The sequence below is a fragment of the Myotis lucifugus genome, unplaced genomic scaffold (assembly GCF_000147115.1).
Source record: "Myotis lucifugus unplaced genomic scaffold, Myoluc2.0 scaffold_201, whole genome shotgun sequence".
Taxonomy (NCBI): Eukaryota; Metazoa; Chordata; class Mammalia; order Chiroptera; family Vespertilionidae; genus Myotis; species Myotis lucifugus.
In genome coordinates this window covers 2177804-2197025 of record NW_005871249.1, presented here as the reverse complement: position 1 = coordinate 2197025, position 19222 = coordinate 2177804, and the positions used below count along the sequence as shown (strand labels likewise).

The 19222-nt window shown below is 34.7% G+C and overlaps 1 protein-coding gene across 3 annotated transcripts in view; it reads right to left on the bottom strand.

Moving 5' to 3' along the window:
- The window catches only part of SGCZ (sarcoglycan zeta), a 195956-nt gene that overhangs the window by 53545 nt on the left and 123189 nt on the right, over positions 1–19222 (bottom strand). For all 3 annotated transcript variants that reach the window (XM_023761193.1, XM_023761194.1, XM_023761195.1), the window contains one exon: positions 15035–15122. In XM_023761193.1, the coding sequence (XP_023616961.1) occupies positions 15035–15122 (88 nt within the window). The remainder of the gene's footprint in view (positions 1–15034; positions 15123–19222) is intronic.

Genomic DNA, 19222 nt, shown 5'->3' with positions numbered 1-19222 from the left:
CTGACTTATTTCACTTAGCATAATGCTCTCCAGTTCCATCCATGCTGTTGCAAATGGTAAGAACTCCTTTTTTACAGCAGCACAGTATTCCATTGTGTAGATGTACCACAGTTTTCTAATCCATTCATCTGCTGATGGACACTTAGGCTGTTTCCAAATCTTAGCTATTGTAAATTGTGCTGCTATGAACATAGGGGTGCATATAACCTTTCTGATTGGTGTTTCTGGTTTCTTGGGATATATTCCTAGAAGTGGGATCACTGGGTCAAATAGGAGTTCCATTTTTAGTTTTTTTGAGGAAACTCCATACTGTTCTCCACAGTGGCTGCTCCAGTCTGCATTCCCACCAGCAGTGCACAAGGGTTCCTTTTTCTCCACATCCTCTCCATCACTTGTCATTTGTTGATTTGTTGATGATAGCCATTCTCACAGGTGTGAGATGGTACCTCATTGTCATTTTGATTTGCATCTCTCAGAAGATCAGTGACTTTGAGCATGTTTCCATGTCTCTTGGCCTTCCTTATGTCCTCTTTCGAAAAGTATCTTTTTAGGTCCATTGCCCATTTTTTTATTGGGTTTTTATCTTTCTTTTGTTAAGTTGTATGAGTTCCCTGTAAATGTTGGAGATTAAACCCTTATTGGTGATAACATTGGCAAATATGCTCTCCCATGCAGTGGGCATTCTTGTAGTTTTGTTGATGGTTTCCTTTGTTGTACAGAAGCTTTTTATTATGATGTAGTCCCATTTGTTTATTTTCTCTTTAGTTTCCAATGCCCTAGGAGCTGTATCGGTGAAGATATTGCTTTGGCATATGTCTTAGATTTTGCTGCCTGTGGATTCCTCTAATATAGACCACCAACTTACACCATACACAAAAATAAACTGAAAATAGAAACCTTCTTTAGAGAGCAAACTCAAATAAGACGGTAATTTTGTTAATATTTACATATTGGCATTCCGTTTTGTTTATGGGAGTATTAACTTTTAGAAGAATTTTAACTTTCATACATGTAAATCAATTAATTTTTTTCTTCTGCAGCTTTTAATGCACAGTATACTCTGGAAGACCTTCTCCACACAAGATCAGATGGCTCTTCTAATATATACTTTTTTCCAAATTTGTTTCAAATTTCAAATAAAACCATTACAGTTCTCCAAGGTCAATTTTTTGTCTTATTGTATAAAGTTGTAGAGATTTAACTCCTGCCGCTAAACTGTTGAACAATTAAGTCAACCTTCTGTGTTTAGTAATTCCCCTTCTTACATCCCATTGATTTCACAGGATACTTTTAACCTATGTTGAGTTACTGTAGATACATGGTAACTTCCTTGGTTTTCTATCCTGGTCTAGTTATTGCTTTTGATCTTTTTAGCCCCAAATTGTATTAGTTATTGTGCCTGTAATAGTTGACGTTACACATATTAAAATTCTCTTGGCTTTTTGTTAAATTATATTCTTTGGAAATATTTTATCAAGTTGTAAAATACCCATTAGTATTTCCATTTGAATTGTTTTACATTTGTCAGTTAATTTTGTGGGAAACTGATAACTTTAATAAAGATGTATATCCTAGAGTTCACTTTTTCTATGTATATTTTCAATAAATAACAATGTAAAGTAGTACAATTAATATAAGGCATTATTCACTACTCATTTTTATGTTCATATAAAACATTCACATCTAGAATAATTTATTGTTGCCAGAATTAATGAGCTGTTGGAATGTCAGAAAACTGAGAGAGAACAAATATAAAACCTTAATGTCCTGTCAGTGACTGGTTAAAGGGCCAGATGCTGCGGGTAATTTAATTGTGCTTATCGCCCAGCAGTAGTCTTGTGAATGTCATGACATGTGAAAGCACCTGCCCATGCCAATAAATCAAGCGATAGCACTCAATAACCTTTAGATGCTAGAATTAAATGTTACCTTGAGTGATCACCATCCAATAAAAATTATGGCACGTCTGAATAAATCTTTTCTGGTGGTTCTCTCATTAAGACATACTACTAATACTAGCAGCTAGCACACCTGTAGTACTTAATATGTGCCAAGAATGTCACTTACACCAACTTTATTTAATGATCAAAATAACAAGGCAAATATTATCATTATGCCCACCTAACAGTTAGGAATCTCAGACACAGAAAGGTGAACTTACTTGCCTAAATCACACAGTTGGTAAATGGATGCATGGGAATAAATCCCTGTAGCCTGTCTCCAGAGTCCTTGCTCTTCACTCAGATGCTTTTCTGCTTCCTATGGCACTTTGAACTGATGCTGGACTCCCAGCAGCAGTTGAGTCCCTGAGATCCTATTTGTAGGACAAACTGAGGCCTCCATTGCAGGGCATTAAGGGTCACTTCCTTCCTCTCCACAGTCCTGTCTTCATACCTTCTTCATTCTCTTACCTGTGTACCTCTCAAAAGCACCATCCTATATACTTCCTGCACCCAGATGGTCATCTTCTCCAGGAATCCCAAAGGAAGATGCATTAAATTCATCCTTTATCCTCTAGACATAACTTTACTTGCACCCATTCATCAGTTTATTTCTAATTTGCATCACAAAGCACATCTTTGATACCAGGGTGTCACTCTGAGCTCAAACTTTTAAAGTGACTCTGCATAACAAATAATGTCCACAGTTTTTGGACTTATATGGAAAATGATACAACATGGACCCTACTAGCTTTTCAAGTTGAAACCTGTACAAACTACCTGTTCTAACAAAGTAGATACTTTTAAAATTGAGTAAAGTAGATTGTTACTTTAATGCATGTAGAAATATATTTATAAGGGGATAGAAATACCAAGGACAAAAGAGAACTTTGGTGATAATGCCGTAAGTTGCAGAATTCTCCTTGTCAGCAGGTAAGATATCACTAGGGCATCTGATGGGTATAAACCAGGTGGCAGGTGCAGGGGAAAGAGCTCCAGCTCCGAAGCTAGGGGGAATGCAGAGGTAGGGAGCTGGAACATAATTTAAATTTTCTAAGCGTGCCTTCCATGGCTTTGCACCAAAACACATGGTCACTATTTGGTATGTCACATAGCTTTGTGCTTTTTGACATATACTCCTCAGTGAAAGCTCAGTTATGCTAAATAATATTTCTTTATTTTCATTCCTCTAACTGTGTCTGCTACACAGAAAGAAAAAAATAATAAATTCAGATCTATTGATGTTCTGACATGAAAGAGCTTTTATTATCTTGCTATACAAATTATAAAATGACCCGGGGGAAAAGAAGCCTGATAAAGGAGAGAGTGGAAGGAGGCCAAAAAACCCATTTAAGATCATAATCATTATTAAATCATTTCTAATATCACATGACGTTCTTGCTTTGAAACACTTATTAGACTCTCAAAACTGTTTATTCTTGTCACTTACACTGTGACCCTACTAACACTTTCCTTAACCCGTTAAATTTTCTACACACAAGAAAATTCTTGGTGCATTTTGAAAAGGCACGAAGGAGCTCATCACTTTCCATGCTCAGCCAGTGGCCTCGTGCCTTCTGTCTGACAGGAAACCAGCCTCGCAGCACCTCTTCCTTTTAGATTCTGAACACACTTTTCTTTGAAACTACTTAATCCTAAGAACCATCAACTATTCAGTGGCGTCGGTTGAATTTTCAATAGTTTTACATTGTTTGCATTCATCGCCTTTGTTATCAATGTGATATCAACAAATGAATCCCAGAGTTAATTTCTATTTTCACTGAGCTTTGAGGAGGTTATTCAAAAGCAGGGGTGATCTGTTTAATGTTGCATTAAAAAAGGGGCTCTTCTAAATGATCAGTTGCTTATGGGTGAGAAAACAGAAACAGGAGCTGTATTTTGAAGGGAAGCTGATTAGCTTCAATGAAATTCAAAAACAAACAAACAAACAAACAAACAAACAAACAAAAAGAAAGCCTCTGTGTGACCCTGTTAACTTCACAGGAAACAGGCAAATTTGGTCAGAGTGGCTGTTGCATTTTGGCCCCAGCAGCAGCAGCTTATGAGATTCAACCAGCCCAGCACTGGGTGTTCTCGGTATCTTTTATTCTAGTAATTGCAATGACTACAGTTTATGATTTCTCAGAGCTTTTAATGTAAAAATAATACATGTAATTAATGTCTTAGTGTATGACGTTGAAGGCTTTATTTTCCAGATATAATATTGAAGGCTTTATTTCCCACAATTCTCCAGTACGGCTTTTTTTTGATACATTTAATGATTCACTTAAAAGTGAAAATTGAGTGAAAAATGAGGCCACAGGAGATGGAAAAAGGAGATCCAATCGTGAAGACTCAGGAAGAAAGACTATGGGGAAGCTTATTTTTTAGAGCCACAATACCCCCTAGTCTCCCAAAATAACTTGTATCGTGACTGTTCTGTAAGTTACTTTCAGTAATCTTTGTAGAATAATACAAAATTGCAAAAGCAATGCAAAATTAGAAATGAGAGATTTTTTTCCCCTAAATATTGTGACATGAGAGAAGATAGGTTTTAAATAGGCGTTAACATGCATTAATTTCTTGGAGGGGTTGGAGGAGGGTGGACTATGAAAATTTCAGTGGTCTGATGTGTTTGTGAGCATTTAGAAAAGAAAGCAGCAGACACAGGACCTCAGCTGGAAGATTGAAAACTAGCCATGCCACAATTGGATCTATGTATGAGGGCAGTATAAGGTTTCATATTCTTGATTTTAGGCAAATATATGACAAAATATCTAAGTATAATATTGTGGGGACAGGTTGCAAGTAAATTCAGAGCTGGTTAAACGCTTTAACCAAAGAATTCAGATTAAGAGACTGATAGCAATTTTAAGGTAGTCTTAAGGAGATGTGGTACTACTCTTACGGAGTATATTATCGGGGTCCAGCAAATACTTGGAAACAAGAATTGCTCTGGTTCATTTTTCCCTTTTCCTATACTCCATTTTCTATTCCCACTGTGCTTATTTTTCTGATGTATACATTATCTGACTTGGAACTTCTCCAAAACTACACATAAGAATAGACACATACTCCAAAGTGAAATTTGAGAAAAAAGCTAATGCACTTAATAGACCATCATAAGTAATGGTCCCCACAGTTTATCTCCCTGTATTCCATGGCCAGGCCATTAGTATTGCTCCTTAGTGGTCTGGGTTCCACTGCAACCTCATCCAAGGCCCTAAAACTGAGATAAATAATCTTCCGTGTACACATGGACCCCTAAGTCTTATTTAGCTTCCTACCACAGATGTTTTCAGATAATTAGTCCCATAACCTTACATTTGTGAACAGTATGCCCCATTAAGCAAATTTCCAAAGACACGTTTCTTATTGAGGCCAACAAAAATTTGCATGTTCAATAAGTCAATTATATATGAAACTCAAAGCACCTGCAATTATGAAGTCCCACAAATGGAGCCTCATTAAAAACAAAGTTTGGTTCAGTGTATAAACTATAGACTCATTAATTTCAGATAAGTCATACAGTTATGGTGCTCACTAAACATCTAAAATATGAAGTAAATAACCACTCTTGTATTTTGCTTACTTTATTTTACTCTTATCCTGTAGTAAGCTCTGTAATATATCATTTTTATTTCATTACAATCTTCTTACCATTAAAATTTAAACACTGAGCTATAGTCGTGGCACATTTTAAATTATTTAATGTAATCACATAATTAACAAAATAGTGATTCAGCTCTTTAGTGCTTTCCTTAGTATTATGTTATAAATATGTACCCAATTCTTGCATTACATTTATTGAAAAGAACAATATTACTTCCTTTTATCACCACATAAAGAGATGGACTGGCCTAGGTAATTCGAAGATGGTGAGTATGGCCCCTTTATAATACGACCTAATAGAACCGCCATTTTTCATTTTATTCCACATGCTCATTCCTAAATACTCAAGCCTAGGTTTATTTCTTTGACAACTAAAGGCATTATTACCATATTTTGAAACATATATTTTGCTTGAAAAGGAGGACATTCCATGACGTTTCCTATTAGTCAAAGCATTAGGATCCCTGACAATTTTAGCAGATTAGCTACCCATGGTCTTGACAAGGAGAGGCCAACACCTTGCAGGGATGGTCTTTAGGACCGTAAAACAGAGCACTGTGCAGTGGAACTGGCCTCTAAGAACTACAGTGATGGATCCCAGACTAGGGCAGGTACTTGATAAGAGCAGGAGGACAGAAGCAGGCAAGGCTAGAAATGACTGAGCCAAACCATCTACTTCAGAATTCGGTCTAGGTCCTCCAGGAAGAAATCCTCAGCATTCCTTGGTCCTGCATGCCTAACTTTCCACATATTTGAGAATTTAATTAAATATTTGAGACAAAGCATTTGTTTTGTCTTTATTGAATATCAATCTGCAACTAACACCAAAAAGGCAATGTAATGACTCAGGATGGTAAGACAATGACGTAAAAATCTCATGTGATAGGATTTTTTAAAACATGCACATTATTGTATTTTCTTTAGATACTGTAATTTTCATTATACCTGAGTTACACCAAGGGTCCTAATGTTTAAAAATGCAATCTTTGTCCTAAAATCATAGGCATCTGCTTCAATGTACTACTTTCCCAAACTGATGAATTAGTAAACTAGTTAATAGTAGTTTAATAATATGAATTGATTGATATTAGCAATGAACCCTTAAAAATCAACGATGTATTTAATCATTTAACCTGTATGTGTAACATTAAACCTAAGTGTTTTGTTGATCTATTCTCCACGATTTGCAGCCTATTTTACATAAAATATTCATTCTTATTAAGTTGTCCCAGACCACTACAGCATTCTCTAAGTTAAAAAAATGAGTCAATGAAAAAAACATAAATTTGGTACATAAGAATAATCTGTAACCTTCTACTTTTTTTATGTTCTACACCATCTGCAGTCAATTAAGCAATTCCCAGGTGTTCACAGTAGTAATTGCTTCAATGCAAGATTACATGTCACTTTAGGGGTCTTTAAATATTTATTATAAACTCCTCATCTACATTTTTCTCCATTTATTTCAGGACAAAACATGCTGATGTTTAGTATTTACAAAAATAAGCTGATGGGGTTTGTTGAATTAATTTGTGCATTAAATTTCATTATAAAATTTGATGAAACTATAAAAACATAATGATGTTGATTTATTCACATTTTTCATTGTGTCTATTCACATTCTTCATTCTAAATCTAAAATACTTCTAATTTGTGGCTAAGATTTCAAATACTCAAATAGGGTGTCATTTTGTCAGGACTACTATACAGTGGGGATTTAATGGATGAAATTACTCATCAACTAATTTCCTTCCCTAAAGGCAAAAAATAGTTTTTCACTTTTAGATGTGGAACAGGAGAGAAACATGGAGGCAGTGTAGCATAATATTCATTTCATAGATGAGCAAAGTAAAATCTAGAGACTTGGTCAAGTGTACAGAATTATTTACATGGAGATCTAACAAAAATTACAATTACTAACATACACATAATGCTTCAGGAAGTATTCCCCAAATTTCACATATATCTGTTTATTTAATCCTCACATCTACTTTATGATATGAATACTGGAGATGATGTTCAGTGTGACTTGAATAACATCACAGAACTGGGAAGTGACAGATCTGGGATTTAGCTGTTCTAGGCCCAGTGCTATTAATTATTAAAATGTAATACCTTCCATAAGTTGTTTATTTTTTCATCCATCCTGTGAGAGATCAACCAAAGGACTTGTATGCATGCGTATAAGCCTAACCAATGGACACAGACACCAGGGGGGATGAGGGCATGAGTAGGGGGTGAGGGTGAATGGGGGGATAAGGACACATATGTAATAACTTCATCAATATAGAAAAAAAATGTAATACCTTCCAAAAACTAGTTTCCCAGGAAATGATGATTTCTAGGTGAACATATTCCTTTATATTGTTTTGATACATAAACCATATTAGACAAGTCCTCATACTATTTTTTCCCCATACTATTATTATTTAAAACTTATATATGCCTGTATTTTAAAAATACTTTTCATTGAAATTATGCTCTGATTTTTTGGTATTCTAGAATAATTCTTAATAATTAGTCCTAATCAAAGTGCCTCTTTAGCACATGTTTTGTATCTAATCTTGTAAAATCTTAGGACATAGACTTAACTTAAATTTGTGGAACATTAAAAAAAATTTGTGAAACATTGAAAAATGCTCAGTGGTTTAAACAATCCAATAAGCATCAATGTATATTAAATTCTTAATTATAACATAGTCACTATTAAAATTTTGTGACTAATGATGTGATTAATCCTTAAATTTATGTGATTTTATGCACTTCTTGCTTTACAGAGGTTTTATTTTGTCATGATAGTTGGCCGGTAATTTTTTTTTTTAAAGCTCCTAAGCAAATTATCTTGGAGCATATTGAACAGAATAAAATGCTGATGTCTCCATCAACCCTGCTGTCTCTTAAAGTTGTGCTGGCTTTGCTTTCCTTCTATGGGAACAACTGTGGTGTGTGTGTGTGTGTGTGTGTATGTGTGTGTGTATGTGTGTGTAGGTGTGTGTGTGAGTGTGTGTGTATGTGTGTGTGAGTGTGTGTGTGTATATGTGTGTGTGCATGTGTGTATGTGTGTGTAAGTGTGTGTGTATGTGTGTGTGTGAGTGTGTGTGTATGTGTGTGTGTGTGTGTGTGTGAGTGTATCTGTCTATCTTGGCTTTTGGGGGCTGTAGTGAGGTGGGCAGAGAGCCACTGACACAATTAAAAGACACAGGGTCTCCAGTTTTTACTCAAGTGCATGATTTTATCATCAGGTTACTTGATTTCTAAAATGAAAAGATCCAGCTACAGTCCCAGTCACTAAGATTTTTGGGCTCTTTCTTCATCTGATCAATGACAAGTCCAGATGAAGGCATATATCACTGAAACAATGGTCACACACATAACCTCTTGCAGGTAGGTCTAGATCTTTATCCTTGAATTAAGTTGAACCAGTAAACATATTCTATTTTTGCCACCCACAATTATTTTTATCTAACTGCAATTTGTTGCCTTGTTCTCTGCATTCTTTGAAGCACTATGACAAAATGTTAGCAGGCCCAATGCTTCTTTGATGTAGAGTTGCTAAAAGCAGTATATGCTGTATCACCCAGTTTTCTTTTTATGAATCAACTAGAGGCCTGGTGCATGAATTCGTGCACCAGTGGGGTCCCTCAGCCTGGCCTACAAGATTGGTCCGAAACTGGCTCTCCAACATCCCCCAAGGGGTCCCAAATTGCGAGAGGGCACAGGCCAGGCTGAGGGACCCCACTGGTGCACAATCAGGGCTGGGGAGGGATGCGGGAGGTTGGCCAGCCAGGCAGGGACTGCGGGAGGGCTCCAGGGCATGTCTGGCCCATCTTGCTCAGTCTTGATTTGCCACACTCCAGCAACAAGCTAACCTACTGGTTGGAGTGTCTGTCCCCTGTTGGTCAGTGCATGTCATAGTGAACAGTTGAGCGGCTTTAGCGTATCATTAGCATATTACACTTTGATTGGTTGAATGAACAACTGGTCAACTGGACACTTAGCATATTAGGCTTTTATTATATAGGATGTATACATTTTATTCAGTGTAATTTTGGTTTCTCATAAGAAGCTCATATCTTTTTTTTCCCCCTTAAATGTAGTGGTAGCGCATCATTTGTTACAATTCCCTTGTAACTCTACTACCAGGAAGGTCAATGTAGTTTAATTAATTACTCTATAGGGATACAAATAGCTTATATATAGGTGAACTGTACTAATTTTAATGTATTTTTATATATTTATACATTTTTATCTCCTTACAAACATTATTTTCTAAATGTTTGTTTCATCCTATGAACTGTATTATTTGTGTGTATTGACTCAAAGTGAGAAGTAAACAAATCAAAGAAAAATATTTTCCTTACACAACTCTAAAAGTGTAATTTTTTCTTATCAAGCACATCTTCTCTAGTCATAAATAAAGCACATTTGATGTTTAAGTGTGAAGTGGATTGACAGACCCTGGAAAAGGCAAAGGGCCAGTGCAGCCACGTCTGTGCTGGCCCATCTGCTGCTCATTCATCATCCCAACTCCCTGAGTCCCTCCCTCAGAAATCCCCAGGGCAATGAAGACAAGCACAAGCAAGCTCCTCAGACTCGAAGAAACCTGAGTCCGCTCTCCTGCAGAGCCCTCTGCACTTGTTTGCAGTATTGTGTGCTGATTAAGCCTGACAATGTGACATATTTAAAGAAAACTGGTACTGAATGTAAATGTCAATGTGTTTAATTTCTTGCCCATGGCATTTCTACTTACTACTATATAGTTAGATGTATTTAAGAATCACTTTGAAGAAGTTTAAAGCATTGAAGAAATAGTGAATAAAGACAGACAAAAAACAAACAAACAAAATTGAAAAAAACAAACAAAAATCCCTGGCCAGTGTTGCTCAGTAGGTTGGAGCATTGTCTCCAAAGGTTGCCTGTTGGGTGCATATGGAAGGCAACCAAGCCATGTTATTCTCTCACGTTGATGATACTCTCCCCCTCTGTCTCTTTTTCTCCCCCCCTTTCCCTCCCTTGCTCCCCTTCTTTCTCTAAAATCAATAAAAACATACACTCTGGTGATGATTAAAAAATTTAAAGAAAGAAAAATGAGGAATTGTAGATTGTAATTGAGGTTTTTATATAATTTGATATGCCCTGATTCTTGAAAAATGAAAATGACAATATCAATGATGAGTAAATGATTCTGACAATAACAGCTAGCAATTCTAGGAGTTAATTAATTTTCCCAAATTTATTGAGCACTAAATAAGAAGAATTAGGATGAAATACAAGTTCCCATTTGAAGCATAAGATTGTGACTTAAGCACAGTTTGAAAGAAAAATTTCAGAACAATGACATTCTAATTATTTAATACCCAATTAGTCTTAATGTTTTACTGGGATAATGATATAGATGCGGCAGCATGGCGTTTATTATTTTTACAACACAGGACCGCATAGCAATCATTCTGGGTTTTTAAATCAACATTGTTTGTGACTGAAATTTAAAGTAAGGATGCTACTAAACAAAAATAATTAAAACCAAAACTATCTTTTCTCCTTAATATTATTCCATGTTCAATTTTCAGTTTATTTTCCTTTTATTTTTACTTTCCTGCTATTGACTGATAACAAGACATACGAAAGTAAAAAAAGAAAAAATCTTATTACTTTTTAGCTATTGCTTTATCAAAATTAAATAATACTTTATAATGCAATGTAAGAATAAGCAACATATAATTTAATACCTTATTCAAGTTGGCTAAGAAATATTGAAGAGCAATTAATTTGGTGAAATTAACATTTATATTTTTAAACTACTTACAATAGTTTGTCTTTTCTATTATAGATCAATGTAATGTTATTGGAAAATAAAATATAATTATCTCCATGATATTATTGGAAAGGTAATTATATTTTTAGCAAATCCAATTACTACAGAATTAATGACCAGTTTTATGAACAAAGTCTATATCAAAACTACATAATATTACACATGCACTGCCCTAAAAATGATTTTTTATTCTGTTCATCACATTATAGCAGTTTCCTAAGAAAATGTGATGTTTCACAAAAATGCATACTTCACATTTTATCCATGTTATTTGATGAGAATGTCCTGAAAAATAGAAACTATTATGCTATCAACATATGTTATATGAACATATAACATCTAAAATCACACACCCTTTATGTCACATATAAAAAAGAACCAGCTTGCTAATATACACATTTATAATTGAAAAGTAGAAATTTTGACCTGGTTAATGACTCTGGCACATGTTTAAAAGTTCTTGTTTTTTCATGAAGAAATCTGACCTCTTAGGATCTTGTATGTTCTTTAATCACTTCTTAAAAACAACCTTAGTCCTCTCAGCTTTATTCTAAGAAAAATAAATTATGTAAAGAAATCTTGAATTCACTCATCTCCTCCTATGAAAAACTGGAATCTTACACGTCATAGGGGGAGGGGTAGTATTCTATTATTAACATAAATTTAACACAAAACGTATACTTTTATAAGCACACAAAATACTTTTCAATTGATTTTTTTAAATCCCAAATCTAAAAATGTCGATTTATTTAATTTTGAATATGTCTGAGCTGTCATATGTATAAAATGTTTTCTTTGCATGTATTAAATTAGAAATGATCTGGTTTCATAGTCTCAGAAAAAGTCTGGATTAGAATGAACACAACAGGTCTGTTCAGGCCTTCCTTCCATTACACATATCCCTTGCAAATGTAATCGGCAGGAAGGTAGGCTTGTATGAAAAAATTAGAAGGGCAGGATACAAGACGAATGGATATTTGCTTTGCTGACCAATCATATGTAGAATTTTGGGAAAATATATGACACATGTAGCTACTGATAAGAGACATTTTATTTTCCCTTAAATAATGGGAATAAAATGTAGAAAAAGAATTCAGTCTGTCACACTTTTCTAATGGAAATTGATAGATTTAGGGTAGAAATTAGAATTGTTTTACTTAGAAAATGAAGAATAAATACATTTATTTTTTATAAATGAGTCCATTTTTGGAAGTATATTTTAAAATATTGCAAAATAGTATCATGTTTATACTAAAAATCTCGGCTATGTTAAAAAAAACTGAAAAAAATTTAAAAAGTAGCAGGAAAAGGTTATATAGCTACTTTGTGTCAATACAACTAAAATTAAAGTCTTTAAAAATGAATACTGATGGAATACATTGCTTAAATTCATCCTATTATATCTTCAAATTCTACCTAGAGATAAATGTATCCTGATATGATTCAAAATGTTTCCACACATCAGGTACACTCACTGTGATGTGTTTTGAAGTATATCTTTGCAACAATATTGTAATCCAGTACATATTCCTCAACTACTATCACAGAGATACATTGGATAGAAAATAATCATAAAATTTCTCAAGTAATAGCAATGTATTTATAACTTAAGTGATCATATAATTATTACAATCACCATCATCAAAATACCAGATTCAAAATATAATTGTCTACCATTTGAGGTGCTGAAATTGCTTGATTCTTACAATATTCTTCTAAGTAGGTTCCCTTATCTCTGTTTTAGAGATGAAATAACTGAGTCCCCAAGACATAAATTATTTTGGGGAGTCCCAATGGTTTGACTTCAAATGTGAACACTTCATCCCCTCCATGCTCCCCCTTTTCTACATATTCATTTGTCTCTTTAGGTCCATTGAAAATACAAAGCAACGGAAAGACGGAGGTCACCAACAGTAGACCCCAATGACCAGGATATTAAACAGCTTTTAGTTTAAGCCTAAATGGATTGAGTATATTTCCATCCACAGATACAAGCTGCTATATCATTAACTTATTGATTTGCTTCATTTAAAACGAAGCATACCCTTTCTCCTTCCACCCACCCTCTCTGCCTTTTCATTCTTCTATTTTCTTCTCAACTGACAAATACTGATACTATATTAAAATCAGTTGGAGACAATGGTTGAAAATACAATCATGATACTATCTTTCTTTATATTTCCAGCAGGAAAGCATGCAGCAAAATGCAAATGGCACTTGATTACTCCATATAATCAAACAGCTGCTCAGCTCTACTAACAATAGTTACTAGTATGTAGCTATTGTATTACAGTGGACACTTGTATATTTTTTTGTGTTTAATATACATTTAGGCATTTCCACTAAGGACCTTTTCTTTTTTAAATCAAGACCAGGATATAAAAAAAGTTTTATCTATCTAAAGTGTTCTCAACATTAAGAAAATTATGATATGAAAAATCTGCCAGCTTACGCCTGTTTCTGCAGTTCCAACATTGTAACAATAACGAGTTGGCAGGTCATTTACACAAGTGCCTGGTGCTTCTGGACTAGTTCTGTATCCATAGACATATTTCTTTTCTCTAATTTTGAATACATTTACATATGACCCCACTTCCTAATTGATATATTTCTATGGATCACAAAATACTAACCAGTTATAGTAATTAATAGATACCTACTGACCAACTCTTACACTTTAAAGATATGTAAAATAAAATTTATTATAAATAAAATGCATAATAGGCATTTTAGGCTCTATAAACTCATGTCTATAAATCTCACATTTTAAATGATATAATTTGGTGTAGTTTAATTAGAAATATTAGAAACATACATGTGCATTAAAATGATGCTGTACTTATCATCGTTAAGAATAACTCAGTCCTCAAAATTTTAAGTTATCATTTGTAATATACTTTCATACATACACACATAACACACAGAAAAAAATCAATAAGTGGTAGGCAATTTTCCCACAGAAAATTGTTATATTCTAAAAAAATATTTTAACAATTACACATAAATTCAATCTTTGTATTATCTTACATAACTATGACTAACTTTTAATTTGCCTTTCTTCTTACACAAATTGACTCAAATAATAATGCCATGTATTATGAACCTCTAAATTAAAATTTTGACAACATGATAAAATAGGTATTTATTACTTCCAAAGCCTATTAGCCTTAAAGTTTAGATGATTCAATATCAAATTTGTAAGTAATTCATAAATGTTAGATTTATTATATTCAACTATTATGTCACTTTTAATTTATATAAGCTGATAATAATATTTATTGGTAAATTATTTGCCTAAAATAAAGGATACATAGACCACATAATGCTATATCTTACATGTTTGTTCAAGCCTATTTACTATAATTGAACACATACTAGGGAGATATTTGGTAAGAAAATTGTGCAGTTTATAATTCAAGAGTAATAACAGCAAAAAATATATAATTCAGCCCCATAATAAGACATTGACAAGAGGAATAACTACCGAACAGAGGAAACCATAGCTAGCCTCATGACAAACAAATCATGTGCAAGATTATTGGGCTGTATTGGGATGTCTAGTTATATATTAGAGAAATAATATACTTTTGCTTTTCCCAATTTCAACAACCACAAGAGTTTTAAATGGAGTAAGATGGTAGAAGCAATTTTACCCCCAGAGACTCACCTACTGTCAGCTGTCCAGTTAACTGCCCCATGTGATTTCTTGCATTCACTGTTACATTCCTGTCAGACTGTAAGACCAGTGGACTATCCTGGGAAACATGTATAAAATAAAGAAATCAAATAAAAAATAGATATATAGTCATAACTTAATATATAAAATTATACTCTGTTTGGGCATTATCAAAATTCTATTTTGTTGTTTTATATTGGGCAGTTATTTTAACATCCCAAACATTGGTTGAACAATATAAAAATAAGGGTGCTTCTTAACTACTGTACAGAATAGGAATGTTTCTACATTGGTAAATGGGCATTAACTATTGAGTGCAAGCATTTCCAACTTTTCTGGTTATTGTATGCATCATAGGCATTCTAGTCTCTCTCCTTCTCCCCTCCCAGGGGCCTGCTTTTGGAGATATTCTAGACCTTATCCAACTGAGAAAGTATCTTTTTAAGCTGAACTTGCAATTTACAGATCTCAGTTAAATGTTTCCTCTAAATTGCTTCCCCTGAAAACTGTAACTATAGATTCATTCAATTCCCAAATTCCCAGTCTTCACTTATTTTGTTCAAAGTACTTATCATAAGATGAATTTATTTTGCTCATTTATGTGTTTACTTGTTTTTTTCTTTGTTTCTGTCACAAGAGAAACCATCCATGGCACAGGGACCATGGCTATCATGTGTACACAACTATAGCCCCACTACTTAACATACTGCTGAAGGAAAGCATTTACTAAGTGCTTACTGAATGGATAAATACATCTTCATAAAAATATTTAACCATTTACCCCATGTAGAAATTATTTGTAAATCACAGAATGATTTAAGGAGGTATATAGAACATAAGGTGTTTGCCTGTAAATTCTTTTAGTATACATAACCTTGGTTGATGTTTCCTTCTATCGCTGGCCTAGTACTTAATAGCAAAATAATTTATGGAAGGACATTATCATTGCCTAAGAAACTAGTATATGAGGCTTTTGCCACCACCTGTCTCAGACAATTAACTTACAACTGACCACATTATCATTTTTATGATCTAAAACGTAAGCAGGGTGATTATTTACAAACTGTCCATTCATTCATTCAACAAATATTTGCTGTCTCACTCTGTGTGACAATGAAAATATCTCCCAACAGTATCTTCACAATAAAGACGGTGTGTCACTTCCATGTCAATGTAAATATACACATACTTTCATATGCAATCCATATAAAAACTCTTTCTAGATTAGGATTTGGAATCTGTGATTTGGATAGACATAGAAAGACTATAGGCATTTTCTAAAGCTATTTTGTGCCCCTTTGGCGAGATACAAAGCACTGAGCAAACATAAGCACACACACAAACTTTCTCTTAAAAGTGTGCTTTGCTAATATATCTAAACTAAGACTTGATTTTTAAAAATAATTTCCACATTTTGAAGATGATATGTATTTTGTAGAGTGAGGCGTAGTTGTACAAAAAACCATTATAATAAAATTTCATTCCCTTCCTGTCTCTCATCACAACTTATTTCTTTTTGCAAATCGTGTTATTTTTGCAATTAAAAAATCTGGTCTTGCTCTAGCTGGTTTGGCCTGTGGACCAAAGGGCCCAGGGTTCCATTCCAGTCAAGGGCATGTGCCTGGGTTGCAGGATCCTCCCTGCCCCCGGCCCTCGTCAGGTGTGTGCAGGAGGTAACCAAGCAATGTGTTTCTCTCACATCAATATTTCTCTCTGTCTTTCCCTCTCTTCCACTCTCTCTAAAAATCAATGGAAAATATCCTCGGGTGAGGATTTAAAAAAATCTGATCTTTTTTCCATAGATATTTCTATGCTTCAGGTATTTATCTTTGAAGATATTGGAAGAATTTTATATTAATTACATAATTTGTTTCAAGAAATATGTTCAAATTCTTTTTACAATATAGATTGAGACTGGACTTTTTTGCAAAGAATTATACCCAGTAAGGATAATGCACAAAGCAAAAGCTCATAAAAGCACAAAAAGTATTTCATTTTATGTTGGCAAAATAAATACATGTTACCTATCTATCTTAAAAGGGAACTTTTAATTAAATAACATTAATTTGAATGTTAGAACAGCAGAAGCTTATAAAGAAACTTGCTGTTCAAAACATACAAAGTTTTGGTAGAATTTTCACTCACATTTTTCAATATTTTATGATATAACATGCATGGCTGTAGTTTAGATATTTTAAAATCAATGACACTATATGCTTTCATTTGCATTATTAAACCTAAATTTCTGTGAACTCTAGCATTTTTAAAAAAGTCTGACCATTTTTAAATATGGTCATTTAAGGACTATGATTAAAATAGCAATCTTTTTGCTGATTAAAAATATAAACACACAGCTATCAGAGGCAATGAACAATCCTCTACACTATATTCATGTGGATATCAATATCTATGTTACATCAGTATGGTAAAATGTGATAAGGTGAACTGAATCAAAACCAAGTAACTATTTTTGGTAAATGAAATGTAATGCATGTAAGGACACCATTTTCATTGACAAATCACACCATATTTCTGCATTATAGATAAAGCACAGGAACATTTTGAGGGGTTAAAACCAAGGCCTATTTATCTTAGGTCCAACACATAACCTTTTTTACACAATATCCCCTCAGTACCAATTTAAAAATATGTATGTGATAAAAATATCTATGGTAAACATGATACCAACTCTTTCAATCATCTAAAGAGGATACAATCCTAAAGTATCTATAAATCTGATAACAAAGCCATTTTAAGTGAAAATCAGTACCAAGAAACTACCTCTTTCCAAAAAAAGATTGACATTTAAGAAGGTTTGATACCATCTTTGCATTAATTTCTCCAAAGTTCTCTACATAAGAAAATTACTTCCACCAATAGATCATAGCTTTCCACTCTCTTCTTTCCATTCTCTCTTCATGCTCTTTTATATTGCCTGTCTGTGTTCCAAAACTTGGAAAGCCAGTCTAGTTTCAGATAGTAAAATAGAGATAACAGTACTCCCTTCTAGCTTATTTTTGCTGGGAACATAATGGGGAGACAATTATTTGGTGGTATTATCTCATGGAGTAGGAATAAACATAGTCAGGATGAACAGGTGGCATCTTAGTCTGCACAATGCACTAGTATAAATATCTTTATTTTCTTTGGAGGAAGAAAAACTTCATACTTAGATTCAAGTATCTTTCTACTAAAACTAGGATATCCTCTATTTGCAGGTATTTCAGTTCTCAGGAGCTGACCTGCATCTTGGCTATAACTACAGGAAATATACTTATGCCCTTTATGCTTCTTACACTACTCTTGAGACAAAGCCAGTAGAAGATACAGGGAGAAAGGCAATGGCACCACTAAATGGGCCTGAGAACCCTGCTTACAGTTCCTTCATGCACACATTATTTAGCTGAGGATCTGGCTGTAACCTTGCTAATGGTTATCCTGTACAATAAAAGCCTAATGTACACTAATAAAAGAGAAACATGCAAATTGGTGTCACACTGCTACCCTTCCCATTGGCTAATCAGGGCGATATGCAAATTAACTGCCAGCCAAGATGGCGGCCGGCAGCCAGGCAGCTTGAAGCGAACATGAGGCTTGCTTGCTTCAGTGACAGAGGACTCCAACGTTCCCCGCCTGCCGCTGCCGGCCTCTGAGCTTGCAGTTTGAAACATTGTAACAAATATAGACGCTAAACAAAACCCAGAAACCTGCTTTCAGCCAGCCCGGCCTCAGAGCTGGAGTTGAAACAGTGTTTCGATTATAGAACCCAAACAAACCAGATACCTGCTTTCAGCAGCCGAGGCCTCAGAGCTAAAGCTGGCCCAGAATAAAAAAAAAAAAAAAAAAGAAAAAAAGGAGCGGTTGGGAGCTTCAGTCACCCACCAGCCTGAAAACAGCCCTCAGCCCCTCACCCAGACTGGCCAGGCACCCCAGTGGGGACCCCCACCCTGAAGGGTGTGTGACCAGCTGCAAACAGCCATCATCCCCTCATCCAGGCTGGCCAGGCACCCCAGTGGGGACCCCCAACCTGATCCAGGACACCCTTCAGGGCAAACCAGCTGGTCCCCAACCATGCCCCAGGCCTCTATCCTATATAGTAAAAGGGTAATATCCTCCCAGCACCGGGATCAGCAGACCGCACAGCCTCCCGGCACCGGGATCAGCGTGACAGGGGCAGTG